We start from the raw sequence: 20,426 nt of genomic DNA, 5'->3' as shown, positions 1-20,426 counted from the left end.
TGCTCTGTCCATGACTCTTTGTAAAATGGCATCATGTTCCTCTTTAGAGTTGCTGGCAATGATCATGTCATCAGCAATAATATGGACACCTTCAATATCCCCAAAGTTCTTTTGCTGAAACACTTCACTTGCAGATCTGATGCCAAATGGAAGACGATGGAATTTGTACTGTCCCCATGGAGTGTTAAAGGTGCACAAGTCCGCTGATTCACTGTCAAGTTTAATCTGCCAGTATCCATCTTTTTCATCTAGGATAGTGAACAACTTCTTTCCAGCTAAGTTGCTTATTACATCCTCAGGTGTTGGGATAGAGAAGTGCTGTCTTAATATAGCTTTATTTAGGTCCCTGGGGTCCAAACACACCCACAGAGACTGTGACTGTTCACCCAAGCAGTAGGTTTTGTTACTTTGCTGATCACACCTTGCTGTTCAAGACTGTCAATAGTACACTTTAGTCTTTCTGTAATAGAATATGGTATTTTGCGACATCCGTGTAGCACAGGGGGAACATTGGAGTCTGTAAATATGTGGTGTGTACCAGGGAATTCTCCCAGCCCCTCAAACACATCTGAATACTGGGTTAGTAGCGGATCTTTAGTTGTAGGTGCAAGTTTGGAAAGCTCACAAACTTTTCTTAGCAGATTCAGCTGAATACAGGCTTGTTTTCCTAAGAGAGGGACATCAGACACATTTGTAATAAAAAAGGTTAACCGAGCTGTTTTGTCTGGGGCTTGTGCAGTGAGTGTTACAACTCCTTCTCGTTTAATACGTTCTCCCCCATATGCAATAAGCATTGTGTTTGTAGGCTTTACTATAACACCTGACATTTGGGAAATGACTGAAGCTGGCATGGTATTTGCTTCAGCCCCAGTGTCCAGCTTAAATTCAATGTCTGTGCCATGTACAGTAAGCGTTGCATACCATGAGCTGTCTCTGGCTACTCTGTGTTTTTATAGAGCAGCAATGAATAAAGTATTCACATCTTTAAAGGGTTTTTTTGTGTTTGTATGAGGATTTCTGGCCCTGCACATTTTGCCAAAATGATTTCTCTTTTTGCATTTATTGCATTCTACTCCATATTCTCCCTCTATACTTCCTCCCTCGGCAAACTAATCAACTCGTATGGTTTCCACTACCACCTCTATGCTGACGATACTCAGATCTATCTCTCGTCTCCTGATCTCAACCCAGAACTCCTAACTCGCGTCTCTTCCTGCCTGTCCACTATCTCTACCTGGATGCCGCAACGCTACCTTGAATTAAACCTCTCTAAAACTGAAATGGTTCTCTTTCCTCCAACTAACACCAGTAACATCCCGGAAGTATCCATCATAGTTAACAATTCCTCTATCACCCCCTCTCCCCAGGCCCAGTGCCTTGGGGTTATCCTAGATTCTGCCCTGTCATTCACTCCTCATATCCAGTCACTTATTAAATCATGTCACTTCCACCTAAGGAACATATCCAAAATACGATCATTTATCACCCAAGATGCTGCCAAAATTCTTATTCACTCTCTCATCATATCACGTCTAGACTACTGTAACTCTCTTTTAATTGGCCTTCCCCTCCAGAGACTGTCACCTCTCCAGTCCATAATGAACACTGCTGCGAGGCTCATACACCTCAGCAACCGCTCCTCCTCTGCCTCGCCATTCTGTCAATCCCTGCACTGGCTTCCGTTACCTTTCAGAATCAAATTCAAATTAATGACACTGACTTTCAAAGCACTTCATAACTCTGCCCCACCCTACATCTCTGAACTCATCTCTATATACTCACCCAACCAGCTTACTATGCTCCTCTACTGACCTGCTACTCAACTCTTCTCTCATTACCTCCTCACATGCTCGCATTCAAGACTTTGCAAGGGATGCACCCCTACTCTGGAACTCTCTCCCACGGTCTGTCCAACATTCTCCCAAACTTTCAGAAATCTCTTAAAACACACTTCTTTCGAGAAGCCTACCCTCATTCTGCTTAACTACCAAATGCAACACCACATACAGTACCACATTCCTCAACCACTTAATTCGATTTTGCCCAGTCCCACACCTTGTGTATTACTCCCTTCCCTTTAGAGTGTATGCCTATGCATAGGGCCTTCCTCACCTTTTTGTACCTGTATTGATTGTGATGTTTGTTACTCCATATGTTCTATGTATATAATTCATGTGATTTAATTGTATAATCACATTTACTTTACAGTGCTACGAAATATGTTGGCGCTATATAAATACATGTTAATAAAATAATAATAATATGCAGGACACTGCTGGGGAGGGTGCTGTCTGCTGCTGCATGGCTTTGTCTGCGTGCTTGATTCAGGCAGAGGAAGTACCTTTACTGTACTTAGGGTTGCCACCTGGCTGGTATTTTACTGGCCAGGCTGGTAAAAATGATGGTTGATCCCAATGTTATTAATAGGGAAAAAAGATAAATATATAGGAAGGTCGGTATTTTTTTCTAGAAAAGGTGGCAACCCTAATCTGTACTGAGGGGGTGTGATTTGTATAGCATGAACACTGTCTATAGTGGCACTTGCTATTACAGTTGTTGGGGCTGATATTATTTCTTTAGCTTTACATATTTCGATTGCCCTTTCTAGAGTTATCTCTCTGCATTCAAGCAACTTCCCCTTTAAACGGGGATTTGTAATACTGAAGACTATTTTGTCTCTCAAGCACTCCTCCTGATCTTTGAATTCACAGTTAGCGGCTTCTATTTTCAGTTCAGTAACACATTTGTCTATGCCTTGATTTTCTACAAAAGTATGGGTCCAAAACTGGTGTCTTTCAAATACAACATTCCTTTTGGGCTGAAAATAGGCTTGAAATGCTTGCATCACAGAGTCAAGGGATCTGTCTTCAGCTTGTGTCTGTGCAATCCCCATGGTGTTATACACCTCCAGTGCCTCATCCCCAATACTGTAACAATGCAATCTTTGTGGGCTCAGGCTCTTGCTCCAGCCCTGCTGCTGTGAGATATAGTGTAAATTTCTGGGCCCATCTGTGCCAGTTTTAAGACAGATTGCCACTCATACACATCGACTGTGGGGGTATGAAATGATCCATTGCTATGCAGTTTAACAAACAGATTTTGTTTGCAGGATCAGTATCTGGTACTCATTTTTACTGGAGACTTCCGAGGTTCTGGTGAGTAGTTGCAGAAATGTTTCAACCAACTACTTCTTAGGCAAAGCAAATTTTCCTATTTGTGGTAGCTGTGCTTGTGAAAAACTTCTAACACCATATGGTGTTCACTGGTCAGCCTTTCAGTGTTCTGTATGTGATACTTAGGCTCCAGAAACAGGTGGCACATTAACAGCAACTTTCTGCATGTTTATTCAGCAGTGAACATATAACTTAACACACCAAACATCAGAGTGCAACCATGCTGTGCAAGAGAGTGAGTGAGAGAGAGAGATAGCAGAACAGGCACTGGAGAGAAACTGCTGCAGCTGTAGCACAGCGCCACCTATATTACTCCAGTGGTAAAGTCACAGACAAATACACTACACTAATCCTTCTAGTCAGGCGCTCTCCTATTCATTTTCCAGCCTCTTATTCAAATCAGTGTGTGGTTCTTAGGTAATTTGGACCCTAGCAACCACATTGTGGAAAGTGCAGACTGGAGACCTGCTGAATAAAGAACTAAATAACTCAAGAACCAATAATAAAAAATAAAAACAATTGGAAATTGTCTCTAAATATCGCTCTCTACATCAGCTAAAAGTTCATTTAAAGGTGAACAACACCTTTAAACGAGCACTTTGAGCAATTTTATATTGTTATGCCTAGTTGAAGGTGGCAACCATTCATGTCACCCTGCAGCCATTGTCACTGTGCAACCCCTAGCACCCTTGACAGCTGAAAGATGAAGCACCATATATGGGTGTTCCTATTATACAGTGTATAAATAATGGGTGCCAAATGATATGCATTGTCCTGGTCCTTGCTATTTTCTAAAGGTGGCCACCTTCCCTGCTCATTGTATCCACAAGAATTAGCAGCATGTCTTGCCCATATGCCTGTCAATATTCCAGATGCATCACATTTTATTAATTACATACAGTTTATTATACATATCAGACGCAAAGGGAAATGCCTCTTGACAAATCTGCTAAGGGGATGTAAAGGCAAAAAAAAAAATCCCATTTTTACTTTTTTTATTTAAAAAGAAACCTATCTCCAATATACGTTAATTAAAAAATGTCTACTGTTTTTTTATAATAAACCTGACTGTATGCAGTGAGATTCTCCCTTCATTTACCTGCTCTGACTGCTGCGGATAGGAAACGTCAGACGGTCCCTAACTGCTCTGCAGGGAAACGATCTTACTTTTGAACAGAAAACCCACCCAGGAATCCACCTGGGAACCCACCCACCCGGGAACCCACCCAGCTGAACCCCCACCCACCCGCCTTACTTCCCAGCCAAACCCCCACCTACCTCACTTCCCAGCCGAACCCCCACCCACCTTTTTCCCAGCCAAACCCCCACCCACCTTACTTCCCAGCAGAACCCCCACCCACCTCACTTCCCAGCCAAAACCTCACCCATCTCACTTTCCAGCCGAACCCCCACCCACCTTACTTCACAGCCAAACATACTTCCGAGTGGTGCAGAACTCAAGCAGCTTTGTTTGTTCCCCTGTAGAGCAGTTGGTGAATGTGTAGAGATTCGTATTGGATTTTATTGTTTTATAATCCCTCAGTGGCAGGGACAAAGATCATCGGGCCAAACAGATAAACTGGGATTCTCATTGAAGGATTATTTTGCTGCAGCCACTAGTTCTGCAGAGTTGGAGAAAGTTTGTATTAAACAATACAAAAACAATAAAATCCACATTCGATTACATGACAACACAGGACCCAGTGCAGTCTGCATATTCTGAGTCTTGCTGTATCGGCTTCTGCCAGATATTATTTAACTTGTGCTGTTTTCATAATTTATGAAGATCCCTAAACTTAACCTCCCAACTGAATCCCAGACCACACTGAGCATGTGCATGGTGTTGGTCTTGCAAAGATGTATAACAAAGTTACAAGATGGTGACCCCCTGTGGCCAACTTTGAAAGCATAAATAATTTGTGTTGTTAGGCTTGTGGTACAGTAAGTTCATGTTTATCTTTAGTATACAAAATACAGCATTTCTAGCATTATTCTATTTTATACTTTAATTCCCCTTTAAAAAAGATAATCTGGATTGCATTTATTTGGCAGGAGCCACCTGAAATTATTATCTAGTTTTTCTGTCCCCTGGGGCCTCAGGGCTATTCTGCCTCCTCCCACATTTACAAAACGTGAGCTCGGAGGAGAGAAAAGAGAAAAATGCACATTTGGGGTGTTGGAAGATTTGGGCTGCACGTTGACATTGGAACTGGTGTCCGTGCAGAGAGTCAGCTGCAGATTTCTTGTTGGCTCAAAGGAACAGGTGAAGGTACCAATTGGATTTTGGTAGAAGAGAAATTTTTCTTTACTCTCATCTGAGATTGTATCGAGATTTTCATTTGTTGCCTATGGAAAAATGACAGTAATGATTTATATGGAACATTTTCCTATCTTACATTGCAATTTAAAAAAAAATCTGGTATACTGACAATTTTCAAATGGTATTTATTTTTCATATTTGTTTTAAAAAATAAATACCCCTAGGGGGCCCCCTAGCAGCTCGTGCACTGCTGATTTCCAGCCACAGCCATCGATTTCGGCGCAAATAATCTTGTGCGGAGGGCGGCGGGGCCTGGCTGTACGTCTCACACCTGGGCCCACCCCCCTCCAGTTACGTTACTGATTGTGAAATCCTGTGCTTCCTAACCAGCACTGGTGCATTCTGTTGTGTGTTTGCACCATTGCTGCATAATTCTGCTGCGTTGTAATGCTGGTGTGACACTGGGGGTCATTTATAAACACCGGGAAAATTTGCACCTCGGCAGTAACTCATGGCAACCAATCGGATTATTGCTTTCAGTGTTCAACCTGCAGCTGGCTGAGAAAAGCTAGTCACTGATTGGTTGCTAATTGCAAATTTTCCCTGTGTTTATAAATGGACCCGACTGTGTTTGGCACCCCCTTATACCATTATAGGGGTGCCTTTAAGCTGTACTAATTGCTTAGTTATCAAGTTCCATTGTGCTTGTGGGTTTACTTCCACCACTGATTTGATTCCTGGCTGGACACCAAGTTGGACTAATGGTTAAACTAGACTCAACATTTTTAAAGGTGAACTCTACCTTTTTATTTAGATGCACACTGTGTGATCTGTTTATTTCTATACCCTTCAACCTCCTCTATCACTATCATCAGACAAGCCCTTATTCTTTCTTTTGACAAGTTCCTCAACTTGATGATCACAGTTGGAAACTGACAAGTAGGTGGCACTGTTGTAACAGAATTCATTCATATTGGACTCTTAAAAAAAGAATGTAAATAGCAAAAGTGATTAGAAAAGCACTCTCATCATTTCCCTCTTACATATTTTAAAGGTTTACTTATCCTTACAGGACCATGCATGTATCATTACCAACACTTAGAGGAAAACTATACCCCCTAAACTTGTTCTCTATAAAAATATATTGCATAAAACAGCTCACCTGTAAAACCCAGCTTCATCTAAATAACTAATTTTCACAATAATATACTTTTTAGTAATATGTGCCATTGGGTAATCATAAATAGAAAATTGCCATTTAAAAAAAAAAAGTGCTGCCCCCTGGGATCCTACAATTCACGGTGCACACAAACAAACCTTACATGTTAGGTTACATGAGCCAATTAACAGACAGAGTTCTGTCTTTTGCTTCCACACTTCTTCCTGTTACAGTTAGAGCTGCAGTATTTCTGGCCAGGGGATCGCTGAGGCAGCATACAGACCATCAGTAAATGGCGGCTCAAGGGAAAAGATGTAAAAGAGCAATATTTACTCTAATACAGTATATATACCAGTTTGGTAAGATTCATTAATATGCCCCTTATGATATAAACTATCCGTTGCTTAAGTATTCATTTTGAGGTTATAGGTTTCCTTTAAGACTATAATCTATTCTGGGGCTAATGTGTTCCTTCTGACAACGTATTGGCCTCCCCACCCTGTATTTACCTCCAGGACAGGGGGGGGGGATAATTTCTCTGCAGAAACAGACATTGCACAATCCTGACATAGACATACATTACTACTTACTTACTTCGTATTGCAGGCTGCCAGAAGAGCAAAGGAGAAAAATGTTGGGCCCTTCTATCTTTAATGTGACAGGTATTTTGCCTCCGGACAATGAAGAGTATTTAGAAATTGTTACTGTTGCTGGGGACATGTAAAGCACAGAAAAAACACATGAATCAGACTTTCTTATTCTCTACACTTACAGGATTTATAGCAGTACAAGTCTTTAATACACAATAAACGGGGGTTATTTGTCACCTGGGCACAAAAACACCCCCAATCGCTAAATCTGCCATTGCCCTTCTTCAGACAACTGAATGCCTTCACCTTATTTAAAGGAGAACTAAACTCCAATAATAAAAACCCCTACCCACTACCCTACATAGTTCCCCCTCCCTGTGTGATTACCCCTGAAAGTGCCCCTATTTCATTACTCACATATAGTTAGGTGCAGAGTAAGCGCAGCGGAGTAATGAATTAGGGGCACTTTCAGGGGTAATCACCTATGTGGGGGTGGAGCAGGGAGGGAGGACTATGTAGGGTAGTGGCAGAGGTTTTTATTATTGGGGGGGTTTAGTTCTCCTTTAAGAATGCAAGTAGCTGCTGCACTGATTGCACCAGCTAGGGCAGACACAAAAGAATGGAAGGGTTGCCCAGCAGATAAATCCCTTCATCAGCCATAGTCTCATTCAGACGGGGATTTGTTTGGGCAGATCATGGCAGCATACAGTGTAAATCATGTAGTCCCACAACAAAACTCATTTACAGGAAAGAAAAAAACAAACAATATAAATACACAGAATGGCTCGTCTGAGTGCTGGACCCCTGAATCTAAGCAGGATCACAATCAGAGATATAGTAAAACATAAATTCAACCCCCCATATAATAAAACCCCCTACCCTACATATTCCCCCCTCCCTGTTCCTGCCCGCATAGGTGATAACTCCAGTAATTGCTCCTAATCCTGTAATTACCCCTCGTTGCAGAGTAAGTGCAGCAGAGCTCACGGGTGCCATCTTCTTCTCTTCGGTAATCTTCGAGTCTTCTTCCTTCCCTTTGGCTATTTCCGTCACTTTCAGCGCATGCGCAGTTGTCTGGAACTAGAACATTGCTTTAACTGCCCATACGTCGATACTGCGATACTTACTTTCCGAAGATTACCGAAGAGAAGATGATGGCGCCCATTAGCTCAGGGGTAATTACAGGATTGGGGCAATTATTGGATTTATCACCTGTGAGGGCAGAAGCAGGGGGGGGCATGAAGGGTAGTGGGTTTTATTATATGGGGGGTTGAATTCTTCTTTAAATAAATTTAGGGGACGACCAAGATGGCATTTAGGCCCCAGCTTTACAGGTACTCTTGAGGCAAAAAAAGGCTTCTAAAAGCATATTATAATGTTTACGTATGTTCAGTACATTCTTTAATTGGATTTGCTTTTCAGCAACACCTGGAGGTCAATTCTGCTCTGAGGTACCAGTAAAGCCAGCACAAAGATCGCATTGAATGACCTTCGCACCCAACAAAATTGTGGCAGTATTGCAACCAAGTGGGACATAGTAAAATGGTCTGTGAACCCCAATAAAAGGTGTGGGGTCCACAAATGCCCATGCAACTCTAGTTAATAAAAAAAAAAAAGAGTCCTTGTGCAGGGTCACAAATGACATGGTTTTATTTCCAATGGGCTGACTTTTTTTTATAAAGGTTATGAAACATCAATAGAAATCTATCTGTTTTATTCACAACTGAGTTTCCAAGACAGAAGTCACTTTCATAATGTTTATATAAACAAGCTGCTGTGTAGACTTAGGGGCAGCCATTCAAAGCTAAAAAGGAGAAAATGCACAGGATACACAGCAGATAACAGATAAGCCCTATACTAGTACAATAGGATTCTTCAGAGCTTATCTGTTATCTACTGAGTATCCTGTGCTTGAATAGCTGCAGCTTGTTTATATAAACTATAATAGTGTTTCTGAAGAAAACACACCAGCTGTACCAGTGCAGGGCAAATACATGATATTGTCATTCCTTTTAAACACTTTAATCTTTTTGGTGTTACTGTTCCGTTGACCAGAACACCCTGTTCCACTGGCAGACTGACTACACTGGTCCTGCTCTTTACAGCAAAGTTTTAGCCACTTTGATTAGTTAGCCATTACCTAGAGTCTTGGTTTTCTCTACAGTGTACTGTATTGTACAGTATAAACCAGCACTTACCTCTATTGTTGAAGTTATCACCTTGCAGATATTTCGCTTTTAGAACTCCATTCTCAAACACAAACCATTTATTATTGCTGTCCTTAATGAAATATGTTCTGCTGTACTCTCTCCGGTAGGAGACTGGAGCCGGTCTGAGAGTCTCCATAGACTGGTTCAAATTAAAAGAATCCAAGTAGATGTAGGAAATATCTGAAAGGAACAGAAGCAAGGGTCTTTAAAGGGGAACTATCGCAACAATGAAAATGTAATATAAGCTTCATCATACTGAAATAAGAAACGTTCCAAATACAATCAATTAAATATTCTGCATTGTTTCTGAAATAATCAAGTTTATGTTCATTATTCCTCTTTCAGCATCTGTTTCTCTTCATTCTCTCTTCATTCAGGAGTTGGGTGTCAGATATTCATTGACAGTTAGATCCAATATATTTTATAGGGGGGCTTCCTTTCTTAGCAGATGTATTAAAGCTTATTCAAATAACTGATTCCAGTACAAACAAAATCAAACAAAATAAGTGCCTTTTGCACAAATCCTGCATGTAGAAAGACATGATGTCTGGTGATTTTAATAGAATGAGCTCTAATACATCATCTAGCCAAAAGGAGATATATTGGATGTAACTGTCAATGAATATCTGACACCCAACTGCTGCATGAAGACAGAATAAGAAGAATTGTTAATTGCTTGTATTTAGAAAGTTTCTTATTACAGTATGATGACGCTTATATTCAATTTTCATTTTCCCAAGCTAGACTCTGATGATTGGAATGACCTCAACCACGTGTACTTACCTTCTGTGATCAGCAGTAATATCATAATACAATATTGTACAATCCATAGAACTTACCTCACACCAACCAGACTGTGCTTGATGGGCCTTAAGCTGGCCATAGACGCAAAGATCCGATCTTACGAATCGTGGATTCGTACGATTTTCGGACCATGTGTGGAGAGTCCCGTCATTTTTCGTCCGTCGGAGATCGGTCGTTTGGTCGATCGGACAGGTTAGAAAATTTCTGTCGCCTGCCGATAATATCTCTGCCTGTATTGGCGATCATACGATTTTCAGAGGGAGACTGTCACTAGTGTTGTCAGACATAAGTATCGTACGATTTCTTTCAGGGGCAGAACATTGGGTGATCTGTTCTATTTGATCGGAATGGTAAAGACTTTGATCTGAATGGTTAGTGGAGGGTCGGGAGATGGGAAAGTCCGATCGTACATTGATTCGTACGATCGGATCTTTGCGTCTATGGCCAGCTTTAAAGGAGAACTAAACCCCCACGGTGATAAGTCGCCACCGGCCCCCTCTGCTGGCCCGCCTCCCTGCCTCCCCCCTGCTAAGTGTTACCCCAGAATTGTGTCCCCTGTGCGATTACTGATGATTACTTAATGTATGTATATAACTATGTAACTATGAAGATGGCGCCTGAGAGCTCCGCTGCATTCACTCTGCATCTACAGTCAGTAATCCTATAGGGGACACAATTCTGGGGTAACACTGAGCAAGGGGAGGCAGGGAGGGGGGCCAGTGTGTACTTATCACCCTGGGGGCTGAATTCTCCTTCAAAGGAATTATTCAGTGCAAAATAAATAAAAACTGGGTAAATAGATGACTATGAAGATTTTCATTCATCCAGGTCATGGTATATCTAGTATAGGTAAATTTAAAAACAACTGGACTTGCTGAGTAATCATTGAAGACGTTTCACTACTCATCCAGCATTCAGCTTCAACTAGGCTGTGCAACATAAAAAAAAATTCTAATATAGTTTCTAATATAGTTTAGCCAAAAATGTAATGTATAAAGGTTGGAGTGACTGGATGTCTACCATAATAGCCAGAACTCTACTTCCTGCTGTTCAACTCTCTTGGTTTCCACTGATTGATTACCAGGCAGTAACCAATCAGTGACTTGAGGGGGGTCATATGGGTCATACCTGTTGCTATTGAATCTGAGCTGCATGCTAAGGATCAATTGCAAACTCACTCAACAGTTATGTCCCATGCAGTTATGCCTGCAGATTCAGGCATCTGAGTTCACGGCAGCCATCTTCTTCTCTTTAGAAAACTTTGGAATTAGACTGGCATGGCGGCGCCTATGCACCGCTTCCTCCCTGCAAAGTCTACTATTTCAAAAAGTGTTGCAGAATGTTGCACAGACATCCCCATGCAGAGTAGCGCAGCGGAGCTCACGAGCATCATCTTTGGTATCTTCCAATATGTTGCTAAAGGACCGCATGTGCAGTTGGAGCTGTTTGCTATACACATCTACTGCGCATACGCCGGAACGCTCTGTAAATAGGGAAGGGAAGAAGAGGATTCAAAAACACCAAAGATGGCGCCTGTGAGCTCCGCTGTGCTACTCTGCATGGGGAGGTCTGTGCAACTTTCTACAACACTTTTTTAAATAGTGGACTATGCAGGGAGGAAGAGGGGAGGGGGTGAAAGGGGGCTTTTAGATGGGGATTCTGTTTCAGTGGGGGGTTTAGTTATCCTTTAAGTCAATATGAAATATATTTTGTGTTGGCAATATATAAAAAATGTTATATCACAATATAAACTTTTGTGTTAAAAAGTGTTAACAGTAAGTACAATATTACGTTTTAACACTTTTTTTTATTGCCTTTAAAATTCATCTTGTACTGATAACAGTAAGTACAATATTACGTTTTATCAGTACAAGATGAATTTTAAAGGCAATAAAATTTTGAGACTGCAAAATTTGGTTTTGTCAGCACAAAATATATTATTTTGTGACTGCAAATTAAAAAATTATTATTTTGTGCAGCCCTTCAGATGTTTGGTCTGCAGCTCTTACCCAAATCTGGCTTAAGATATTTTCAGGGTCAGACTGACCCATCCATTGAAACTGGCAGTATGTAGTGTTCGGCAGTCAGTAGCTTGCAATGAATGGGTGGTAATGGTCATGGGGCAGGTTGTGGTTGGGGGTGGAGGGGGTCATCAGGTCCCCTAATAGAGCCAAGAGTCTCCAGAATAACACTGGATTTATTAGACTGCTACTGTATTTGGAAGTGAATCTATCAAAGCAATACTAAACTTACCATTTAGATCAAATTTTTTCGTCATATCAATAATTTTATGCCGATTCATAATTGGAAATATAGCCTTCCTTCCATGCTGATGTAGGGTGCCATAGGGAGGTATAGGATAGGAGATATATGTAGGAGGCCCAAGATTGTCCGGGCAGAGCATGTCTCTGGAATCCTGTTCAGGACATAAGGAAATATACATGGAGTTTTAGTATTCTGCTTATTAAACAGCTCAGAGGAGCAGAGATGACACAAACACTGCTACAGCCAATGCACTGGGGCTCATTCAGTAAGCTTCTATGCAGTATATGGAAATATTCATTGACTTTCCAGTTAACCTAGATGAAACAAAGGCCCAAAAAATTGCAACACTGTGACCCACTATGGTCTTGTTCCTCCCCTGCAGGTGAAGGAGATATATTCTATTCCCTAATTATCATGCCATGCAGACTGTATAACGTTGCAAATAGGTGCCAGATTTACTGCTAAATGAGAAAATGGCCTTATTTTGCAGGAGCCTGACAGGGGGAACCCCAAAACCGAGCCATGGGGTACAGACAGACCCACAAACTTCCCAAGCCAAACCCTCACTCTGATATACCACCACTCTGATGATCAGCACTCACTTCTGCTGCTCATCTACTGCTTATCATGGCCATTAACATCAGTTGACCAATAAACAGGTCTGTCTCAATCATTTTAAGCAAAGGTACAAGGGAGTTGTTGGGGCAAATCATGGCTCAGAATAGAAATACCAGCTCTTCTGTGGTCACTAACTCTGATCAGAAGAGCACACTGAGCAGTTTTACATCTATGTATTTTAAGGGTTTACATTTCCTTTAATTTCTAGGTAAACTTCTCCTATAGGAGAGAAATTTATTTTAACATCCTCATTGTGCAGAGTAGAGAATAGCTACAAGGGTTATGCCTAACCCATTATGCCATTCAGGCACACACAAAGAGTATTATGCAAGATTGGCAAAGAACTTCTCTGTTTAACACCTATCTGAGACCATGGATTTATTCCAGGGGCCCTTTCTTTAATCTGCGCCTTTACACAAATGGACTCTAATTTTTCACCAATATGAACCCCACTTGTGCTTAGCAGTGGACGCAGAGTTTTGCAATGTTTACAGGGATCTGTATATGGGAAAAAATGCATTGTAGGAAAGTAAAAATATGGGGATTTTTGCAAGACTTCTGTTAAATAAACATCTGTGGGGAGGTGATGCAGATGGACAAACCTGTTATACAAAATATCTAACCTGGTTCCATGGAGAAAAGAGAGACTCTCCATTAACCCTGAAATGAGAAAACAAGATGTTCAGTAAAATAACATTGGTAAGGGAACCCATTTACACACACCATCATATTTTTGTGTGGGGACAAGGCCAGTGGTGGAGCAACTATAGTCAAGGGGATTAAAGTAAAAATGGTATCACCTCTCCTGAATATGCCCCCAGGCAGTTATAGCGCTTTCCTAGTACCATAGAAAAAAAATATAAGCATTGTCACTTGCACTCAGGGACACACCTAGGCACTGCCAGACACACAGGAATTATTATCTGGAATCCGCCTATAAACCCTCCTATGGAGATGATTACAGGGGTAATTTCCATTTTGGAGTGCAGAGATCTATGTGTTCTCCATGCATACATCAATGCCTGCATCCAACAGCTCTGTATTTATGGAGGGGTGGCATATGTGCCCTTTTCTGCCCCCTGTCCTCAATGTATGCCTGTGCCCAGGGCCATCAGAAGAGATCACAGAGCCCTGTACATCAACATTTTCTGGCCCCCTCAGCCCCGCCCACCACCACAAGCCCTGCCACAGACACCACACCCCCCCACACACCACAGGAAAAAAGCCACACAAACATAGGAGCTAAAGCATGAACACTAAAAAAACCAATTGGTGGCCAGGGTCCCCCATACAAGTTAAAAAAAAGCAATTGGTGGTCAGGGGCCCGACATAAAAACTTCACTGGCGTCCACCGCACCCCGCCTACAAATAAAAAAAAACCATTAGTAGTCAGGGGCCCCATTGAAAATGTCAAAAAAAAATTGTGGATTAAAATAAAACATTGGTGGCCAGGGGTTTGATTTTAAAAAAAAAATGGCTTAGGTTCTTCTTCCTTGACCTCAGCGATGGCAGCTTCTAAAGTTTTCTTTTGGCTTCTTTCTTGGCATTGGGTCTTTTTCGTGGCTGTGGCTCCGTTCACGGAGATTACATCGCTTTGGGACTACGGCGCTACGTGTTGTAGGTGGTTCGGCTTCGGCTCCCACTCTCTTAAAGGAGAACTAAAGCTTTACTAAAGAAGAAAGCTAGAAATGTTGTACATTATGTTTTGGGCCTCTATACGAGCCCAAGGCAACCATAGCTCTTTAGCAGTATCTGTGTCTCCAAAAATGCCTCAGTAGCTCCCCATCTTCTTTTCTGCTGATTCACTGCACATGCTCTGTGCTGCTGTCACTTACTGAGCTTAGGGACCCACTCACAATATACAGTACACATAGAATAGAAATGGCACAATATAAGGCTGATTAGTAATTAATACAAATAATTACTACATGGCAGCACAGAAACCAGTGCAACTAGCATCAGAATTTAATAATCGGCCCTGTAGCATCATCTTATATTACAGACAAACCTAGTTTTCTGCTTGATCATTTGCAACAACCCCTAAGCTTAGCTTCTCAACAGCTGCTCAGAGCCCACTGAGCATGTGAGTATCACAGACACTTTCCAAGATGGTGACCCCCTGTGACAAGTTTGAAGTCCTGGATCATTGTTGCTATTGACAAGCTGAAACTTTAGGCTGGTGCAATAAGTTCAGTATAAACATGGCAGTTTTAGCCAAATAAATTGTTAGGGTTTAGTTTTCCATTAAGGGGGGCCTGTCTAATCTGGTGCAGCACAGCCAGGCCCCCTTTTAGCCTTAAATTCTGCCAGGACCAGGACACCTGTGCCCCACTCATGGCAGCCCTGCCCGTGCCTGTATTGTGCCCTGTAATTACAGCAACCCGTATGGCAAGAGTTATGACATGATGAGGTGCAGGGTACAGCCAAACCCCAGGTAGAAGTGCTCTCTAAATAAGCACAAAGGGACAAACTTTTGCCCTGGATTTACTGTTCAGTGGCAGTTGTAAATGGGATTCACTATGGGATTCACTTGTCTCTTAACAGTAATTGGCATAGTGAGTTTATTGAGACTAGGTACAAAATTGTTCCTTTATTCACCTCCCATGGCTCCCATTTACTTGAATAATACCCTTGGCACCTCAAGCGGGTGCACACTTCAGCCTGATGTTCTGGTGAGAATGGCTGCACCAAATAATGGATGTAAAGTACATACAATATAGATAACTGAATATATTCAATATTGGCTAATTCTACTTACCAGTTACATGCCATTGAGGATTTCATGAGGCCTTTAGAGCTGAGACTTTTCAGAATAATCTGCAGGTGTCAAATAAGCACATTGGGTGTAAGAAGTAGAACAACGTTCCTGCCCTAGATATTCCTGGAACTGTAGCAGGATGACTAATACAATCAAAATTTATTTCAGGCATCTGTCTAGTGTAAGAAATAGCAACACATTCTGGCTAATACATAGTGTGAATAAAACATCCTAGTGACACCTACAATAAATCAATATATTGCACAAGAGCAGTGCAGCCTTAGGGTAGGGACACACAGGACGATTTGTCGCCAACGTTTTTAAAAAGCAAACCGCGGCGACATATCGCTCGTTTTGTCTCTGAACAAAAACAAATGAAAGACGCCAGCTCCTGTACCCACAGCGCGTTTGTGAATCGCCTGTAGCTCCAAAACGCACTGAGACCCTTTTCCGAGCGATTTATCAGAAATAGCATGTGCTTAGAAAAGCACTGAAATCTCCTAGACATGCACACACATACAGATAAGTAGCAGCAATTGTATTAAAATTACAATGCGAACGCAATGACGCAAGAACGCAAGAACGTAAAGACGCCAGGTTACAGCGGGAAGCACAAACCGTTTCCGGTTTGGGTGGAGCATGTACCGCACAGAGTAATGGGATACAAAACGCTCTGCGCCAATAGTTGCTGTGAATCGTCTGTTCAAAAAAGACAATCGTCTTGTCGCCGCGATTTACTTTTTTAAAACGTTGGCGACAAATCGTCCAGTGTGTCCCTACCCTAAATATATAGCCTGTAAATTAGTAGGATGTGATTGAACAAGGAATTTGTAGAGCTTAGACCTGAACAAGGGCCCTTATATAATTACCCTCATATAATTACCCTTAGTTAATAAATAGATAACAAGTCCTGCCAGTACGTCATATTTGGGATGGGATCATTAGATAGTTTTACAAGGACCCAAACCCTAACTCACCTGCAGCTATTAACTGTAGAGAAGCATATTAAAACAAGTAATAACAAACTACTGACATATTAATGGCGTGCTTTACTCATCATTCATACCAGCCCCTGCCCAAATGAAGCTTACAAGCTAACACATTCACACATACTATGAGCAGTTATATCAGGAGTCAATTAACCTGACCAGTAGTATAACTACAGAGAAAGCAGACCCAGACCATGGAGTAAGCTTCCTTTATAGCCACTTTACCCTGCAAAATGTCAGTGCCTACTGCCTCCATGGGCGAGAGCAGACAGGGAGCGGGTGGGTTATTTAGCACTGAGTCCTGCAAAGAATTTTTGCAGGGGCCTGGGCACAAGTTGTAACACCATTGAACCTGCCTGCATGAACACCTGGCTTTCGGTCCCATTTCTTTATATGGTCAGAAAACTCCTCAGTGACTCCTAATATCCTTATATTTTACAATAAAGTGGTACATTATTCCCTAAAGAGGTCATTCATCACTGCAACCACATTTTAGTTGTGGCACTGCACTTTGTAATAAACACCTGAAATGTTTCAGCAGATCTGTGTGCCATTGGAATTTTCTATAGGACTACTGTTGGGAGGTGGCCGAGCCTCCACCTTTGTGCATCAGGCGTTCTTGTTCCTCCTAGTAGCTAGGGTGTGTGAGGTCCAACAACAATTGTATCCGGTACATTAAAATGATCACAGTCATTGAGCAAAACAACACAATTCATTAAAAAGTACTTGTGTTCAGACGATTTAAGATGGGTAGCCTCTCCTCAGATGTATGTTTAAAATGCCACGCCCCTGAAGCGAATTTGATACATACCATGTGGTCTTGTCCCTTAATGCAATCTTTTTGGAAAGAAGTCATTTCATATGGTGCACAGATGATAGGGAAACCGCTCCAACTACATATAACATGGGCCCTTTTCATTTCCACAAATCACAAAAACTGAAAAACACCTCATGGGCAGACTGGCAGCAGCTGCCAGGAAAACGATACTGCAACAATGGTTACACACTGACCCTCCATCGTTGACGTTGGTGAAACAAAAGCTTCACCATATTTTCCATATGGACTGGCTAGAAACCATAACCAGGAAAGAACACAACACATCAAAATTCTTCAACACCTGGTCTACCTACATAGCACAACTCCCACAACACATCAAATGCCTCACAATCGACACCTTTAGACATACGTCATGGTATGATATGGAGGTTCTCAATGATCATCCCTTGGTCATGGAATCATCCCAATATCTAGCAACACTACAACAGGAGCTATCGGGACCCGATACTGCGCCTCCCAGAAGTCATCTAACCAACAGACTACTAACCTCCTATCTGACCTAATCCCCACAGGTCCTACCCCCCCCAATGCTATAAGCCACGACTGAGCTGATTGTTTAAAATGTTCTTAAAATGTTTTTGATATGCTATGTTTTCGAAATCACATTTACTATTCTCTCAGCTTTATAATAACATGTATAATCATTAGATGTGATTACACTTTGTCATCTACAATAAAAAACAAGTTATAAAAAAAAAAAAATGAATTATGTACCAGTGTGCCAATTAATGCAGGAGGTGGTAGCTCCATGGTTTCTAATATGGCCAGCATCAAAACTTGTAGCAACTGAGCCTAAAAATTGACCACAGATGTCAAATTTATGTCAAGCACTGGAAATCATTGGAATACAAAAAATGTTCAGCATACTGGCATGCATTGGTATCCAATGGCATCAAATGCAACTCCCCCTTGTGCCATAGAATTATGGTTTTTAAAAGCTTATGGGTAAAAAATGGCACTTGCATAAGTAAAAAAAATCATTAATATACATACTGTATATAAGAAGCAATTGAACAAAGTAAGCAGGTGTGTAGTACAGCATACTCACTTCCATATACATTCGAAAGGAAAGTATTCACTTCATTATTTGCTTTTACTACGAATGCCCCACATTGCTATGAACCCACACTGGAGCAGACAAAAGGTGCTTATTTGTTTGGCTCATTTCTGTGGATTTTTGAAGTCCCAATTAGAATAAATATGAATACTTTGATGGCTGCCCAGATATACAGTAGGACAATAAAAGGGGAAGCAAACCCTGGTGAAAGGTTGGGTTTCCCTTTAGAGACAGACGTACTTACATGTAGAGCCGACACCTTCCTTCTGCCGCTGCTTCTTCCCTTGTATTTATGTTTTCTTTGTGCATAAATTTCTCTTGCATAATTTGGCGTGGGAAAGATTATCAGTTCGCACCATAGGCGTGATGCACATTTCTTGGCCCAAAATTGTATTGGAATAAATGACACTTCCTGCTTTTGGACTGTGTGGAATCCCCTGATCACTTTTGCATTAACAAATGTAGGTGGGTGTAGCCGGTTAAGTGATCAGCATTTTATGTTTTATCCTGATTTACCTTTTCAGGAATTCAGCAGCAATTCTATATGAAGGCTCAGATGTGCCCGGACTGGTCTGAGCAGAAATATGGAGGCGGAGTATTATGATGATTAAAAGACCAGCTCCCACAGATTATAAGTTATGCAGTGGATCTTTAACCTTTTAAGTGCCAGCAGTTAGCTCTATGCCACATAAAGGTTGAGGCAGCACCTATCAAAGAGCCAACCTAGAATCAATGGTGCTGCCACTCTCATCTTTTTAGGCAGACATGTTATTTTCTACAATCCTTGGCACTAATAGGGTTAAAATAAAACTGTTGTCAACATAACAATTGGTCATCTGGAAACATGATGCAAATATGATGGCGGCATTTCTCCTTGTAAACGACCAAATTACCGCTGGCAGCGCTGGAAAACGTATCCACGGGAGACGGTAGGAATAATATCATGTCTGGCTTTATTTAAACATACATTGTGGTTTCATAGTAGTGGGAGTGCTAAAAACTAACGCGTATCGTGCCCCACACTGGGCACTTCTTCAGAGTTGTGAACTCTGAAGAAGTGCCCAGTGTGGGGCACGATACGCGTTAGTTTTTAGCACTCCCACTACTATGAAACCACAATGTATGTTTAAATAAAGCCAGACATGATATTATTCCTACCGTCTCCCGTGGATACGTTTTCCAGCGCTGCCAGCGGTAATTTGGTTGTTTGTATGTGAATGCTCGGCTGAGTGTTGCCGGGATCCCGCGATAGCTGTGGAGGACGTGGGAGAGTGGAAGGAGTGGGGAGAGCTCCGCCATTGATTTCTCTTTCCAAAGTGGCATTTCTCCTTGTGTATGTCCCAGTACACTGGGGTCCATCTGTTATTCTCCAGTCTCAGCTAAAAAGAGTCCAAGAGTCAGCGACCTTTACATCCAACATGTAACATATATGTGGGTATATATGCAGGTTGGCTTGTCTGCAGGTCAGGTTGCAGATTCTTTCTAAATTTCTCATGTTATATAGTCTATATTATCTATATTTTACTCCCTTTTAAACATTTTTATACCCTGCCCACTTCCAATGAATCCACTTCTATTTTGCTGCAACAGCAATTTGCCGATTGGTTGCAGGTAGCAGGTAAAAATTCGGGTTACCGGTTCGGGATAGGTCCGAGTTTCAATAACTGGTTCTGCAGGACTCTAATAAAAGGCATTTACAGATGGC

At 41.6% G+C, this 20,426-nt stretch overlaps 1 protein-coding gene across 2 annotated transcripts; it reads right to left on the bottom strand.

Moving 5' to 3' along the window:
• Window positions 1-5,124: 5,124 nt before the first annotated feature.
• LOC108712739 lies at window positions 5,125-19,277 on the bottom strand. 2 transcript variants are annotated; one of them, XM_018255126.2, is made up of 7 exons: window positions 18,966-19,277; window positions 15,838-15,896; window positions 13,703-13,739; window positions 12,450-12,612; window positions 9,381-9,572; window positions 7,187-7,302; window positions 5,125-5,519 (listed from the first exon to the last, which is right to left on the bottom strand). In XM_018255126.2, exons 2-7 carry the CDS (start codon window positions 15,861-15,863, stop codon window positions 5,190-5,192), a joined length of 864 nt encoding a protein of 287 aa, XP_018110615.1. In that variant the 5' UTR covers window positions 15,864-15,896; window positions 18,966-19,277; the 3' UTR covers window positions 5,125-5,189. The 2 variants fall into 2 exon arrangements, with proteins under 2 accessions (XP_018110615.1, XP_041444064.1); XM_041588130.1 differs by lacking the exon at window positions 18,966-19,277 and adding an exon at window positions 14,578-14,725 and having other exon boundaries at window positions 15,838-15,902.
• Between the last annotated feature and the right edge of the window lie 1,149 nt (window positions 19,278-20,426).

This window comes from Xenopus laevis, chromosome 3S (genome assembly GCF_017654675.1).
Source record: "Xenopus laevis strain J_2021 chromosome 3S, Xenopus_laevis_v10.1, whole genome shotgun sequence".
NCBI lineage: Eukaryota > Metazoa > Chordata > Amphibia > Anura > Pipidae > Xenopus > Xenopus laevis.
This window is presented reverse-complemented; position numbering and strand designations above follow the sequence as displayed.